The sequence below is a fragment of the Leptonotus elevatus genome, chromosome 1, assembly GCF_054856555.1.
Source record: "Leptonotus elevatus isolate MCC_2025b chromosome 1, RoL_Lele_1.0, whole genome shotgun sequence".
NCBI classification, from domain to species: Eukaryota; Metazoa; Chordata; class Actinopteri; order Syngnathiformes; family Syngnathidae; genus Leptonotus; species Leptonotus elevatus.
Window position 1 is genome coordinate 15,411,075 of NC_141239.1, and position 15,513 is coordinate 15,426,587.

The window sequence follows — 15,513 nt, forward strand, 5'->3', positions numbered from 1 at the left end:
CATACAGAAAGCTTTGATACAGCCTCTCAACTGCAAATAACGGTTGAAGAAATGGTAGTTATTACACAAATGGTCAGCAGGTGGCAGTAGAGCAAAAGAGATCAACCAGGGCTATGTTGAAAAAAAGCAAATTTACTCACACTTCTAAATAGATTTGTGAATAACGATGAAACTTAGCTAACTTCTAATGCTAATTGCTGCAAAACGGAAACAGATAGAAATTTACTTTTTTTTTCCTGATGAAAGAAGAGACTGTAATCTTTCTTTTGGCCATGTTTTTATAGCAATAGAACACAATCTTCTGTGGGCCTTGCAAAAATCAGTCAAAATTCGATAAAACAGAAGGAAGTGAAGAGGATTGCTTCAGTGAAAATGGCTGGGAGTGAATGAGTTAATCATGATTTCAATATCAATCAAAGTAATTGTTATTTTTGATTAGATTTTTTGCCACAATTGCCAAGCCCTATCACCTGGTACTGGTATCTTTGCTTCCGCAGTCCAAGTTTTAAATAAAGCTTTTGAGCCACGGTTAGCGTCTCAAACGAAGATTAGGGATTGAAGACTGGGTTACGGTTTCAAATTCTAATTAGGAACAACAAGGTGTCGGTGTCTTGATTCCTGGCGCAGTCACCTTGGGGTGCCGCTGCAAAAAGCGCAGAGCCTCTTGGTAGTAGTCCAGCTCCAGAAACCTGATGTTGCTGGGCTTGTCGTACAAGACGGGCACGCTCAAGACCACGAAGCCTTTGTTGGCCAACAGGCTGGCTCTCTTCTCCGACGCAAAGGTGGACAAATCCAGCACGCCCGAGAACGGACCGCCACCTGCCGTTGTCGCAACAAATTAAAGCACGGTCGGCACTTTGGTTAGGGTTTCGAATCAAGTCTGAAGTTAGGGTTAAGGTTAAAAACGTTTAAAAACTGTTGGGTCAAAAACGGACTGATCCACAAATTGGGTAATTTTGACATTTTTGGCCGATTAATCATTGGACCCTAGTAGTTGGAATGACGCTTGGTTCTAACCTGGCGGTGTGAATAACACTCCGGTACACTTCCCGAGGTTGACGACTTCCCGAGCGAGGCCCTCCACCATCAGGACCCTCTCGTTGGTGGCCTCCGCCAGGGCGCCTCCTCGCTCCTGCTCTTCCACGTCAACGCCGTTGTGCACTGAGAACCTGACTATGTGGGGACTCAACGCCTTATTCCAGTGGAAATATTTGTGGGGGGCGCTGGCCCGCATGGACCACAGCAGGCCCATGGGCTCCACACCCTCGTACGTGCCGCACAGGGCGGCGTCCTGACGGAGGTCCAGCTCCCCGCTGTCGCCCGCCCGGTAGATGGCCGCCGAATGGAAGACCACCGCCCGCTCATCGGTGGCTCGGGCTCTAATGGTGACCACCTGCCTGGACCGCAGACCGGTCACCTTGACGTGGATGGGCTCGTCGAAAAGGCAGCGGGCGCTCGGGAGAAGATGGAGGCGCACTTGAGATGACATGCTCAACTTCAGGGGAGCAAGAAAGGAAGCATCAGTCACGATAGTGGACTTTCAAATACTGTATTTTTTAGACTTGATTTTATTCTATTGATTATTTCAACAATTCATGATTGATTGATTGATCAACCTTTTTGTTAGTGAGAGCTACTTCTTGGGCCCTGACTAATGTGAAGGACTATTTTTGATATTGGGTTGGCCCAGGTTGGAGGGGTTAACAAAGTCGGTAGGTAGGTAGGTAGGTACTAGGTAGTAGGGGTGTGCCAAAAAATCGATTCTCATAAGAATCGCGATTCTCATTTAGTACGATTGAGAATCGATTTTAAATGTTCCAAAAGCGATTTTATTTAAATTATTTTATACTGTCTTACCTTTGTCTGTGCGTGCCTTTGTTTGGAGCGCTGTTCATGTTGTATCCGATTTGGCCACTTGGGGACAGTGTGGTTCCACACGGTTTAATGTTAGTTGTAGCCACATTAGAGAGTAGAAGAAAAAAGTCACAATCACGTTATTTCAATAAAAATTGGGGGGTATTCAGCATGGAGCCGTTCTTTTGAGTGATAAAAGTGCCGCGAGTAGCGCGCTAATTAGCATTAGCGAGTCAGACTGGAGTAGATCATTACAATTCCTTGCACATCTATAGATTGGAGCAAAAATCATTGTCAATCAAACAATTTTGAATAAAAAAATCGTTCTTAATCGAGAATCGATTCTGAATCTAAACGCACAAAAATCTGAGACATTCAAAGATTCCCACCCTTAGGTACTAGTTAGGTAGGTAGGTAGGCAGGCAGGTGGGCAGGTAAAAAGATAGACAAAGCAAACATGTGTCGTTTCTATCTTACTGCACCAGCTGCTTTCACAAATAAAGTGCAGGAACACTGATTTTACGAGACAAAAAACATAATAGTAACTGGATTTTTGCTGTCACGTAAACTTACCACGAAGGACGAATGCTCGGCGTTAAAAGTATCCCGGGGTGTTGTGTTCTCTCGAGAAGGCGTCGTGAAACGTCATTAGTGTCGCTGCAAGATTACATTTGTGCGTATTGTAAGTGCAAGATTAACGGGACGGTAAAGTTGAGTTTGGATCCACCGCCGTGGAAAAGAAGTGAGCGAGCTGTCTCTTATCGACCGCGCATGCGCACAACAAAAAAACCCGTACAAGTTTCAACCAGGTCAGCCCGAAGCTTCACTGCCAGTCAGCTGCCTGTCAAATGTCAATGGCTATGAATGACTTTTTAATATCGTTAAATGTCATCTTTAGCTAGTTTATGAAGTAAAAATCCAGTTGTGGATAGAGTAGTAGCAGAATTTTTAAAAGCGGGTCAACCTGCAGACCACAGAATAAGTATTAATCATATTGTGTGCACACGGCTGCGGTGTGCTTGAGCAATACTTGATACTCTGAACCGCCTGATACATAAGCAGCCCCCTGCTCCGGTGTGTGCCATCTGTGTGTGTTTGTTGCTGCGATGGGTCAAACGCAGAGGTCAAATTTCATGTACAACAAAAAGATAATTTCATCTTTAACGAATCATTTATCACCAAACGTTTCACGTTTCATGTTTCAACATGTGAAATGTTTTCACGTTTTAACATGGCATTGAACTTTTTTTTCCTGGTGTGGCAGCATACTGAAAGAAAGAAAAAAAACTGACAATGAACAGTTTAAATCAAGATTATTATTTTTTGATCAGTGTTAAGTCAGTCTCACTTGCCTCATTTGTCTTCACCGTTCTTTCAAAAACTTAAACTCGAAATGAAGCAATACAAGAAAAAAAATTCATATGTTTAATCCTTATAAATTGAGCAGGTCACAAATCTCTGAACAACTTCAAGCAATGAACAAATGAGCATTTCAATCAATCCGATGACATCAATGCAATGATTTAAAGACTGAAATAATCATAACAAATGTTATCAATTAGTGGTTCACAATTCATTAAGTTCATAATGGATTAATTTTGTTTAATTTCATTTTTTCTTTCTTTTTTACCGCAGTGGCTCGACAGATGATCTGGATTGAGACTGGTATTGCACATCATTATTTGAATGATCTCTCAATCATTTAAAAATAAATGTTTTTTTTGGGGGGGGGGGGGGGCACAATCTTACAATAGTAAAGTTATATCGTTTATGAATGTATTTTTATCTATGAAAATAACAATTTTAAAAGTAATATTTCTTGGGGAAAGGATAATCTTCCAGATTTATTTAAAAATAAGACGTAGTCTCCCCAGCGTGTCCTGGGTCTTCCCCGGGGCCTCCCGCCGGTGGGACATGCCCGGAACACCTTCCCAGGGAGGCGTCCAGGAGGCATCCGAACGAGATGCCCGAGCCACCTCAACTGGTTCCTCTCAACGCGGAAGAGTAGCGGCTCGGCACGGAGTCCCTCCCGGATGACCGAGCTTCTCACACCTATCTCTAAGGGAGGGCCCGGCTACCCTTCGGAAGAAACTCATTTCGGCCACTTGATCTTGTTCTTGTTCTTTCGGTCACGACCCACAGCTCGTGACCATAGGTGAGGGCAGGAACGTCGACTGGTAAATCGAGAGCTTTGCCTTTCGGCTCAGCTCCTTCTTCACCACAACGTTGCAATGTTGAGGCCACCAAACCGGACCCCCTCAACGCTTCGGCTATGCCTAGAAATTCTGCCCATAAAAGTTATGAACAGAATCGGTGACAGAGGGCAACCTTGGCGGAGTCCAACCCTCACAGGAAACAAATTCGACTTACTGCCGGCAATGCGGACCAAACTCTGACATCGGTCGTACGGGGACCGAATAGCCCGTATCAGGGGGCCCGGTACCCCATACTCCCGAAGCACCCCCCACAGGACTCCCCGAGGGACACGGTCAAACGCCTTCTCCAAGTCCACAAAGCACATGTGGACTGGTTGGGCGAACTCCCACGCACCCTCGAGGATCCGGCCGAGGGTGTAGAGCTGGTCCACTGTTGCACGGCCGGGACGAAAACCACACTGCTCCTCCTGAATCCGAGATTCGACTTCCCGACGGACCCTCCTCTTCAGCACCCCTGAATAGACCTTACCTGGGAGGCTGAGGAGTGTGATCCCTCGAAAGTTGGAACACACCCTCCGGTCCCCCTTCTTAAAAAGGGGGACCACCACCCCGGTCTGCCAATCCAGAGGCACTGTCCCCGATGTCCACGCGATGCTGTAGAGACGTGTCAACCACACACCATCCAGAGCCTTTAGGAACTCCGGGCGAACCTCATCCACCCCCGAGGCCCTGCCACCGAGAAGCTTTCCAACCACCTCAGTGACTTCGACCCCAGAGATAGGGGGGGCCACCTCAGAGTCCCCAGACCCTGCTTCCTCAAAGGAAGGCGTGTCGGTGGAATTGAGGAGGTCTTCGTAGTATTCTCCCCACCGATTCACGACGTCCCGAGTCGAGGTCAACAGCACCCCATCTCCACTATACACAGTGTCAATGGCGCACTGCTTTCCTCTCCTGAGACGCCGGATGCTCGACGAGAATTTCCTCGAAGCCGTCCGGAAGTCGTTTTCCATGGCCTCACCGAACTCCTCCCATGTCCGAGTTTTTGCCTCAGCGACCGCCGAAGCCGCATTCCGCTTGGCCAGCCGGTACCTGTCAGCAGCCTCCGGAGTCCCACAGGCTAAAAAGGCCCAATAGGACTCCTTCTTCAGCTTGACGGCATCCCTTAGGTTCGAGGATTGCCGCCACGACAGGCACCAACCACCTTACGGCCACAGCTCCGATCGGCCGCCTCAACAATGGAAGCGCGGAACATGGTCCACTCGGACTCAATGTCCCCCGCCTCCCTCGGGACAAGGGAGTTCTGCCGGAGGTGGGTGTTGAAACTCTTTCTGACAGGGGATTCTACCAGACGTTCCCAGCAGACCCTGACAATACGTTTGGGTCTTCCTGGTCGGACCATCATCTTATCCCGTCTCACTGTCATTACCCACGTGAGCGTTGGAGGCGAGACTATATCTAGTCGGAACTTCTCAGCCTCGCTCACCAGCTCGGGCTCCTTCCCTGCCAGAGCTAGCTTCAGTAGCCGGGGGTCGGACCGCCAAGGCCCCCGCCTTTGGCTGGCACCCAACTCACTGCGCACCCGACCCCTTTGGCTTCTTCCACCTGTGGTGAGCCCATGGGAAGGGGGACCCGACCCACGTTGCCTTTTCGGGCTGTGCCCGGCCGGGCCCCATGGGTATAGGCCCGGCCACCAGACGCTTGCCTTCGAGCCCCACCTCTAGGCCTAGCTCCAGAGGGGGCCCCGGTGACCCGCGTCCGGGCAAGGGAAACGAAGATCCAAAGTTTGTGTTCATCATTGGGATCATTTGAGCCATGCTTTGTCTGGTCCCTCACCTAGGACCTGTTTGCCATGAGTGACCCTACCAGGGGCATGAAGCCCCGGACAACATAGCTCCTAGGCTCATTGGGACACGCAAACCTCTCCACACCGATAAGGTGATGACTCACGGAGGGGTCTGTGAGCACAGTGGTTCTCAAATGGGGGTACGTGAAGGCACTCCAGGGGGTACGTGAGATTTTAAAATATATTCAAAAAGTACATTGTAAATATTTCTAAAAATATATATAAATACGTTCATAAAATTAATTTTATATTCAGTAGGCTATTCAATTTCAGTGTCCTAAAAACCCAGCATTTCCCCCATACCAGAATGGTTTGACCCAACTTGTCATATGCCACCTGTCAAACACTTGAAAACTTTATTTAAAACTCAGTTCATTATTTCTTTTTGAGAACAGAGCTTTACTATGATCCCAAAATATGACACTTAATGTTGATATTAATTTGTATGTGCACAAATCTTTAATTGTAATTTAATTAATTATTTCTCTCGCTCTCTCTCTCTCTCTTGTGTGTCTGCAGCTCAGCCGACTCCTGAAAAACTCCTCCACCTTCTTCCAGGCGAGCACCTCGGCGTGTGTGTGGGCTCGGGGCTCGCCGCCCCACAAGACGGGTCTGCGCAGGAACGCGTGCACACCCGAGTAGCAGTGGGGCCCGTAGGGCGGCTCCAGGTGATGCCCGGCCCGCGGGTAGGACGCCGTCTCCACGCTGTCATTCCCGGCCCGCCTAAGTCCGCCGAAAAGAAAAATTAAGGTTGTTTTTTGTCAAGGACAAAGTCTCTTTTTTCCCCACAAATAATAATGATAACAATAAAAAGCAATTGCCTGAGTCGCGCTGCCATGCTCTCCATGTAAGTCTGGCAGTCGAAGTTGAGGCTGTCCTCAGAAGCCAGAAACAGGAAGTCGGCAGTGGCTTTCTCCACGGGGACCAGGCTGGTCCGGTTCTCTTCGCTGTCAGGGTCACCGACGCCGTACTTGATGATGTTGGCGCCGTCGGCGGTAGGTAGGATCTTGGTCAGGTCAAAGGTCACGGCGGAGAGGATCTCTCGACCCCGGTAGTGCAGAGGCGTTCTGATGTTGGCGCTGCAGGCGTTGATCCAGACCACAGCACGCACGCCCGGTACGAAGGACGCCAAGGACAGGGCGATGTCGCCCCCTTTGCAACGCCCGATCACGCCCAGCCCGTCGCTGCCCACCTGGAAGCACAAACAATGAAGCACATGACACCTAATCCTAGGGTCCGACGATATGTGATATGCGAGTGTTGGAACGCGGCCAGCAGGGGCCGGAAACTGCGCCGATGTGTAAAACCTGGAAGTCTGTGGCATCTACCCAATTATAATTCCGACAAGGCATAGGTTTCCTAATTCCTGGTGATGTCAGCGTTTACAGTGTGGTCACCTGAGGATGCTGTTGTAAGAAACGTAGCCCCTCCTGAAAATTGTCCAGTTCAAGATTCTTGACGTTTGTGGGCTTGTCGGAGAAGACGGGCATGCTCAGGACCACGAAACCTTTGTTGGCCAACAGGCTGGCTCGCTTCTCCGAAGCGAAAGGGGACAAATCCAGCACACCCGGGAATGGACCTTCACCTAGAGTCGTCGGATGAAATTGTCAGCATTGGTCAGGGTGTCATTTAAATATGGTTCAAGTTCAGCCCTCAAATAAGGGTTTCAATTATGGGTTAGAGTTTCAAATTGGGGCGTGAAGCCAAGGTAAGGTTTTCAAATAAAGCTCTCAGGGTTGACACTGCGACCAAAATGGTCACATATGAGAATAATGAGACCTTATATATGCCTACTATTTATTGTGTAACGTATGTTAAAGGGGACCTGATAAGTTTATGCTTCTTCCTACTCATGACTGTGTGGAACTTTTTATGTTGCTTTTGTTGCGTTTGCTGTTTTGTTTTATGTTTTTTTTTTATATTTTGTCTTCACGCATGTACTTTTATAATCAGCTAGTTTTTTCTTAATATACATGTTCGAAATAAAATTGAAAACAAAACAAAATTCAATCTTGTCATGTTTGTGCAAAAACTTTTTTTTTTTAAATTTGCCCCTTTTTCACACTTCCATAGTTTCGAGCAAATGTTAAGGTTAAGTTTGAAATTACAGATCCAAGACATGGTTAAGATTTCAAGTTAGTGCTTCGGTTTCTGAGAAGGTTTTCAAACAATATGTAGGGTTTGAAATGAAGCCTGGTTCTAACCTGGCGGTGTGAACAACACTGCAGTGCACTTCCCAAGGTTGACGACCTCACGTGCGAGGCCCTCCCCCATTAGGACCCTCTCATTGGTGGCCTCCGCCAGGGCACCTCCCCGCTCCTCCTCTTCCACGTCCACGCCGTCATGCACCGAGAACCTGACCACATGGGGACTCAGCGCTTTATTCCACTGGAAATATTTAAAGGCGACGCTGGCTCGCATGGACCACAGCAAGCCCATTGGCTCCACACCCTCGTAGGTGCCGCACAGGGCGGCGTCCCGGCAGAGGTCCAGCTCCCCGCTGTCATCCGCCCGGTAGATGGCCGCCGAGCGGAAGACCACACCCTGCTGGTCGGTGGTCCGGGCCCTCAGGGTGACCACCTGCCCGGACCCCAGACCCGCCACCTTCATGTGGATGGGCTCGTCGAAAAGGCAGCGGGCGCTCGGGAGAAGACGGAGGCGCACTTGAGACGACATGTTCAACTTAAAGGGAGCAAGAGAGAAAGCATGAGTCACTACAGTGGACAGATGTAGAAAAATAATCAGTTCTCCTCGGCAGTATTTTTCACGCTCAGCACTTTCGTGGTTTCGTTCTTTCTTCTCAGAGAGGACACGCCATATAATCCATGGCAATGTGACTTCTGAGTCTTGTAATTTTAAGTGGAGACCCGCAGGGATTGGTATTCGACCCTCTATGATTTATGTACATGCTTCCACTTGGTGATATTATACAGTACATAAATATAACATTAGTTCAGTGTTATGCTGATAATACCCAATCAATTATACAGTATATGCTTTTGGAAATAACAAATCCATGCAATTGCTTTAAGATGGAGGCATGCCTCGCTGAGATTAAACAATGGTTGTCTTCAATTTTTTGCCCCGATAAAATGTTGACTGTTGGCCCTGCTCATCATTGGCACCTCAGGACACCACTCTGAGTCTTGATAAATGTACTATGACTCAAACTGACTCAAAAAAAATAATCTTTGTGTTGTATTCGACTCTTTTCAAATGCACATTAAAAATATTACTAGAACTATTTATTTTTTTAACCTCCACAATTTTGCTAAGATCCTCCCATTCTATCTGCTAGTGGGGGCGGCGTGGCTCAGTGGCAGTCTCCCATCTGTAAGGTTGTGGGTTCGATCCTCACCTCTGGTGACCATGTCAAAGTGACCTTGAGCAAGACACTGAACCCCGATTTGCTCCCACTGGACCTGGCAGCGCCCTGCATGGAAGCAGCTGACCACTGGCGTGTGAATGGGTGAATGTGAGGCTATGTAAAGCACTTAGGTTCCATTTCTAGTGACGCAGAGATTCATACGTTTGTTACTCGCTTTGACTATTGTAGCATCTCTCTGGTCTTCCTAAAAGTCTGCAGTTAGTACAATATGCTTCAGAGAGACTTCTGACAAAGGACAAGGAATTTCAATCATATTAGTCTTCACTTAACACAGACATCTGCTAAGCGGTCATGTTCTCTAATATGAGTCAGAGTGTTGCCAACTCCCCAGTAAGGAAAGTAGCTATTGGCTGTCCTAAAGTCGCTAGAAGTAGCTAAATACGTACGTCATTGCCTAAATTGCATAATTGGCTATTTGCATGTAATAGTATGGTGTAAGAGAATTAAGTAATGGGAGAGGCAAAAAGTGAGTAAAAAAAACCCACTGTAAATTACACCAGAAAAAAGTTGCTAGATTGTTGCTAGTTGTGTTTGAAAAAAAAAGAAGAAGAAAAAAGTCGCCAACAGGCTTTGGAAATAAATCGCCAGATTTAGCATGAAAGTTACAAAGTTGGCAACATTGCTTACTCAAACCGAGACTGCAGGTATTTCCATACATTACAAACCCAAGGGTCACATACCCCTCGGCCCACCACCTTGTGCACGCCACTGCTCCCCACTACGGTGGTAAAAAGAAAGGGCGTTTAAAAGACAAAACAAACGTTTCGAATCTATCTATCTAAATCTAGCGTTTTAAGCTTTACTCAAAGGCGGTTTGATTGTCACAATCGTTATTATGATGAATTCAATGAGTCGCCAGCATTTTGTCGAATAGGTCTGAAACAAAATGTTACTTTTACGTGAGGAAAAGGTGCACCTTTGACCGTCTTTGAACTATGCATGAACAGACTGCGTAAACACGAAGTTGCTGCTGCAGGGCAAAGATTACAAAAGCAAAGCTGACAATCTGTGCAGCGTTTCTGTCAATTTCACAAGATCATAGTGATGCAAGCACCATTTGTTTTTGACCCCAAAAAATTGCACTAATGTACAAGAACACAGATTTTACGAGACGAAAACAAACTAACTTACCTCGAAGGACAAATTGAAAAGTTGAGTCACTACGGTCCGGTTTTAAGTGTCCCTGGCGTCTTGTCTTCTCTCGAAAAAGCGACGTTAAAACTCACAAGCGTCACTGCAAGCTGTATTTTCCTGCATTTTCAGTGCAATGTTACAATCGTGCGCGAGTTTAACGGGAAAGTTCAGTTTGGCTTCACCAGCGAAGGCGGGACTTCACAACTCAGCTGTTGGAAACATTTGTTGTGCCAATGTAGTTACCACCAAGTGACCCATTCTGTGTATACGTGGGATCGCTTTTAACAGTGAATGCGGTAGGTTTTGTTACGCTGCCGTTTCGCGCTATGCATTTAATCTAGGGAGTGTGGATATTGACCCGCAACTCTCCTGCTAGCGATAATTTGCCGTGAGCGGCTCTGATAGGCCAATCGCCGAGTCATGCACAGGGCGTGGTTAAATTTAGCTCCATATCCTTGTAGTACGCTTCTTCTTCTTTTTTCTTTTTTTTTTTTTACAAAGCTAGAGTCGAACCCTTGACCACGCGCTTGGGTAATGTTAACATTGTTAACATTTTTACTGTTTTACTTTATATTTTAACTGTTTTGAATTTAGTTATAACTGTGTAGATGTAGGTATAATTATGTTAACTCAGTATAGCTCAATGAATAGTGCTGTCGATTGTTTTCTTATCTGTCTCTCTTGCCTGGGAAAGAGGAAGGTAACAGGTTTCTTTTCTATATTATCTAAAGGGAGTATAGTTTGTAGGAGTCTCTGTTCGGTCAAAGAGAGTCCAATGACAGGCTGATATACTGCTGTTGAAGTCTAATCTGATTTTGTACCTATGGGAACTTGCTGATGGGAGGGGAGAGGGATTTTCTTGTATTGACTGATTTTCAATAAATGTGCTGTGTGCTGGAGGAGGAGACACACTTTTGAACAGATCACTGCTTGGGTGACTTCATTTGTGTGATCAGAAGCTTCTGATTAATTACCTTTGCAAAGGGACTTCTTCACAGAGACTCAACTTCAATTTATTGGAACACGCAAAGAGTACAAAAATATTGTCTACTCTATCAGTAACCATGAGCTAGTACACATTTATTTACGCAGAATTTGCAAGTGGCGAGTTGCATGTCACGGCATAATATCCACTTTTTGTCTACTTATAGTTGCACGTGCCATCCAATAGAAAGCGGTATTAAACAAGTACAGTAGATAAAAAACAAGAAGAACAACCAAATAAAAAAAGAGGAGACGGGAGAAAATGAATACAATGTATTTCCTGTGTTAACATTTAAACACCGTGTGATATATCGATTACTTAAAAAAAAAAAAAGATAAATAAGTGTATGTTACGGAAGAAGGAACAGTCAATAACGGCAATTAAATAACTTCCGCGCTTCTTGGACTACAAATTGACGTCACTACCTTGACTACGGGCTGCGGAAGATCCAAAAGACCAAACCAGCTGATAGGTCGTCCTCGTACTATTTGTTACACCTGACGCCACGTTTATTTAATTACATAATAACACTGGATTACTGGATTTGATTTACTATGAGAGTCGTCATAGGTATGTAACCTTCACGAAACTGTCAAATATTTATTTGAAGAACAGGTCAATGTGACTAGGACAACTACCTTGCTAGTTGTTGTTAGCATTCTGGTATTATACTTTCAGCACTTTTTTTTTGTAATGCCTACACTGATAATCAAAACATGCAAATACAGTACTAATAATACATATCACCAACGTTGTATTATGGAAAAGACAAGAGTGTCTGTCTTTCGCCAAAGTTAAACTGTATGCACGTTTCGTAAGCATGTGTTATACGCATGCGCACTATTCTCACTGTTTTGTTTTGGTGAATTAAAATTACAAGCCACCCTGCTGGAGCTTATGTTTAGTTCTATTTGTCGTTTGAGTGAATGAAGATGTGTTGTCTTGTCTTTGGCTGACATTAAGTGCAGTACAGTACTGTGATCGGTGTCAGACCAGGATGTGGAGGTGTGACTATAACCGCGTTCCCTGTTTTTATTGTGTGTATCCAATGACTGTATAAAGTTTTCCGTTTTTTTTTAGTATTGTTTTATTGTGTACGCGTGTGTCTCCGTTTTATGTATGTCTGTATTGGACTAAGAGTCCGGACTAAAGTACAGTATGTTTATAAATTTGTAAAGTATGATTTCCCAGGTTGAGTTGCATACCAGTACACGTTTCCTAGTTGTCTTCATAAACAAAGTGTGGTTAAGTTAGCCATGTTTTTACCAAATGTAAGTCAGCTGCTGCATTCAGGGTCAGTCTTACATCCTAACTTCGTCACATCCTTATGTATACTTATATTATCTACCCATCCAACCTACCTATTTGATTTCCGCATAGGGGGTGGATCTGGCTTTGTGGGTCGTGAGTTGACTCGCCTTCTCCGAGACAAAGGCCACGAAGTCACAGTGATCTCCCGCCATCCCGGTCCCGGGAGGATAACATGGGTACAGTCATTTAAGATATATCACATTTCGTCTGTATTCTAATACATCACAACCTGGCCCTTCCTTTTTGCATCCGCCAGGGTGAGTTGGAGTCGTCTGGCCTCCCGCCATGTGAGAGTGCTGTCAACTTGGCAGGAGAGAATCTCATGAACCCGCTGCGATGGTGCGTTTGACCGTTACAGTTGTAGAACGCAGCCATCTTCCTAGAATGGGGGGAATGGGGGGGGGGGGGCAATGAATCCATTGAGTCAAAAAGATGACCACTGCACGCACAGGCATATGCGTGCGTGTCAATTAAAATGATTGCCCCTCTCGATAATTCGTCATGATGGCTGTCACCTTGCACTGTAGAAATAAAGATGACTAGAAATATTCCGCAAAGTAAAAAAAAAAAAAAAAAAGTCCACGGCACATGTACATTCAATCATCAATGTACATGTGATATGGTTAGTGCACAATCAGCAATAATCAACAAAAGTAAAAAAAAATAAACAAAAATCTACATCACAATTCTTGCTCTCACTTTTCTTGACAGTTATTCAAGTGACAATTTTCTTTTTTTTCCCCAGGTGGAACGAAAGCTACAAGAAGGATTTGGTTTCCAGTCGCATCGACAGCACAAAAGCTCTGGCTGACGCTATCGCGGGCTCCCCGAGTCCTCCACACTCGTGGGTCCTGGTGTCGGGCGTAGGTTTGTTATTAGTCGTAAACTGTTTAATCCTGTTTTCTTTTGAAATACTAGCAATCAGCTTTTGTTTTGTGACTGCAGCGTGCTACAAACCGAGCCTGACAGCCGAGTACACGGAAGACAGCGAGTGGACGCCGTTTGATCTCCTTTCCAGGCTGGTGAAAGAGTGGGAAGCTGCTGCACTATTGCCAGAGAGTATGACAAACACCACCAAGCAAGTGGTAGTTAGACCTGGTATGTAAGAAATGTTACATCATTATACATGCCATTTTACACATATACTCACAAGGTGAAAAATTACATTGGTCTTGAAATATGTGCTAACGCTTAAGTAGTCTTCCTGTTAAGAGGTTATTATGTATTTTTTTATTTAATTGTGGAAATAGTTTTTAGTGTACAATAATCATGGTAATAGTTTGCCTTTTTACAGATTATAATTCCTAAATAGTATTTTATGTCAATACTGCATTTTGCCATCATTCTTAAAACATGAGTTTTTGTATTGTGTTTATTGGTATGTCCGATCATAAATCACAATACATTAACAATTTACATTTGAGAAAATTCTTATATTAAATATTTTCAATTATTTTTTATTTTTGCTGTGAAAAACATTGACCAATAAACAAAATGTTTCAATTATTGTAGAAAAATCTAACGTAAAATTGAATGCACTGTAATCATTGTGATATTTTGCTATTTTACTAATATATCCTGAAAAATAATACATTTACACATTAAGTGTGACAATACACTGCAATTATTCTAATATGTTTCTTCCACTAATAAATCCGTAATTTTTTTTTTATAATGTAGCAAATATTTACAACAATAATCATGAGGTTTTTCTAATCCTAAATCCTGTCAAACATCTATTTTTCCACTTTTTTACATACCCTGTTGTTTGATCCTCCGTCCACCAGGGGCAGTGTTGGGTCGTGATGGTGGAGCTATGAAGCAGATGCTCCTTCCTTTCTGGCTGGGCCTGGGCGGCACCCTGGGCTCTGGCCGGCAGCCCTTCCCGTGGATCCACGTGTCGGACCTGGCTGGCATCATCGCCCAATCCCTGGAGCCGCCCTCCCCATCCAACGCCCCACCCTCCTCTGAGCCCTCCTCTGGTGCGTTGCCCTACTCCCGCCAGGTCCTCAATGGGGTGGCGCCAGCCCTTAACACCAACTACGAGTTCACCAAGGAGCTGGGTCGGCTGCTGAGCCGCCCCACCATCTTCCCTGTGCCCGCCTTTGTGCTCAATGCTCTGTTGGGCTCGGAGAGAGCCGTGATACTGGCTGAGGGCCAGAAGGTGGTACCCAAAAGGACTTTGGAGACTGGGTTCCAATACAAGTACCCAGACTTAACGTCGGCCCTCAAAGAAATCGTCACCAGTTAAAAACTTACACTACATTACAAGAAATACCTCAAAGTCCACCAATAAGGGGCAACGTAATACCATAAAAACTGGGATTGCTCCTCTACTGTAAGAAATATGGTGATGCTAACTTCCTTAGCATGATTAGCTTGACTGATGCAGCGTTTTACATCTGCATGTGTTCATACTGTATAAAAGGAAACTCCAAATAAATCTTAAAACCTCTATCATTTGTCATCACTATGTCATAAGCAACATAGGATGCTAATTTATTTAGCGTTGGTGGTGAGTGTAGTTTAACTTTCTTAGAATGAGTCAAATTCGTTTTTGGGGTGCAGAAAATTACAAAAAAGCCACTCTTTTCTGCTCTTAAGTGCTGCTAAGTTACCAATTTAATTATAACTTTCTTAGTATGGAGTATAGGAGGCAGTATATTACCCAAAAATGTTTGGTTGTTCCTCTACCGAAATGAATAAGGTAATGTTAACTTCCTTAACATGATAAAAAAAAAAAATCCTTAGCATGAGTTATAAGTTATCAGATTTCACAGCATCTTCTTTGGTATGAGTTGTGCGAGACATCATATAATCATCAAAAAATAAAATCAAAAAA

At 44.8% G+C, this 15,513-nt stretch overlaps 3 protein-coding genes and 1 long non-coding RNA gene across 6 annotated transcripts in view; 2 read left to right on the forward strand and 2 right to left on the reverse strand.

Moving 5' to 3' along the window:
• LOC147181020 (acyl-coenzyme A thioesterase 2, mitochondrial-like) overlaps positions 1 to 2,831 on the reverse strand; it is a 13,053-nt gene extending 10,222 nt beyond the window's left edge. The window contains exons 1-4 of the mRNA XM_086095495.1: positions 2,428 to 2,831; positions 1,858 to 1,914; positions 1,018 to 1,495; positions 632 to 819 (exon numbers count right to left, since the gene is read on the reverse strand). Coding sequence (XP_085951621.1) covers positions 632 to 819; positions 1,018 to 1,489 — 660 coding nt within the window. The 5' untranslated portion in view covers positions 1,490 to 1,495; positions 1,858 to 1,914; positions 2,428 to 2,831. The remainder of the gene's footprint in view (positions 1 to 631; positions 820 to 1,017; positions 1,496 to 1,857; positions 1,915 to 2,427) is intronic.
• Positions 1 to 7,629, forward strand: part of LOC147181019 (uncharacterized) — a 26,661-nt gene extending 19,032 nt beyond the window's left edge. For both annotated transcript variants that reach the window (XR_015094924.1, XR_015094923.1), the window contains exon 3: positions 6,373 to 7,629. This is a non-coding gene — a long non-coding RNA (uncharacterized LOC147181019). The remainder of the gene's footprint in view (positions 1 to 6,372) is intronic.
• LOC147181021 (acyl-coenzyme A thioesterase 3-like) lies at positions 6,284 to 10,765 on the reverse strand. Of its 2 annotated transcripts, none has more exons than XM_086076983.1 (5): positions 10,373 to 10,765; positions 8,058 to 8,535; positions 7,251 to 7,438; positions 6,675 to 7,045; positions 6,284 to 6,576 (listed from the first exon to the last, which is right to left on the reverse strand). In XM_086076983.1, the coding sequence occupies exons 2-5, from the start codon at positions 8,527 to 8,529 to the stop codon at positions 6,324 to 6,326; spliced, it is 1,284 nt and encodes a 427-aa protein (XP_085933109.1). In that variant the 5' UTR covers positions 8,530 to 8,535; positions 10,373 to 10,765; the 3' UTR covers positions 6,284 to 6,323. The 2 variants fall into 2 exon arrangements, with proteins under 2 accessions (XP_085933109.1, XP_085933116.1); XM_086076990.1 differs by lacking the exon at positions 10,373 to 10,765 and adding an exon at positions 9,922 to 10,080.
• A 1,020-nt stretch (positions 10,766 to 11,785) lies between these two features.
• On the forward strand, positions 11,786 to 15,126 carry sdr39u1 (short chain dehydrogenase/reductase family 39U, member 1). Its single transcript, XM_086088375.1, has 6 exons — positions 11,786 to 11,930; positions 12,741 to 12,847; positions 12,928 to 13,010; positions 13,417 to 13,538; positions 13,617 to 13,769; positions 14,459 to 15,126. The coding sequence occupies exons 1-6, from the start codon at positions 11,915 to 11,917 to the stop codon at positions 14,920 to 14,922; spliced, it is 945 nt and encodes a 314-aa protein (XP_085944501.1). The 5' UTR covers positions 11,786 to 11,914; the 3' UTR covers positions 14,923 to 15,126.
• Positions 15,127 to 15,513: the final 387 nt, after the last annotated feature.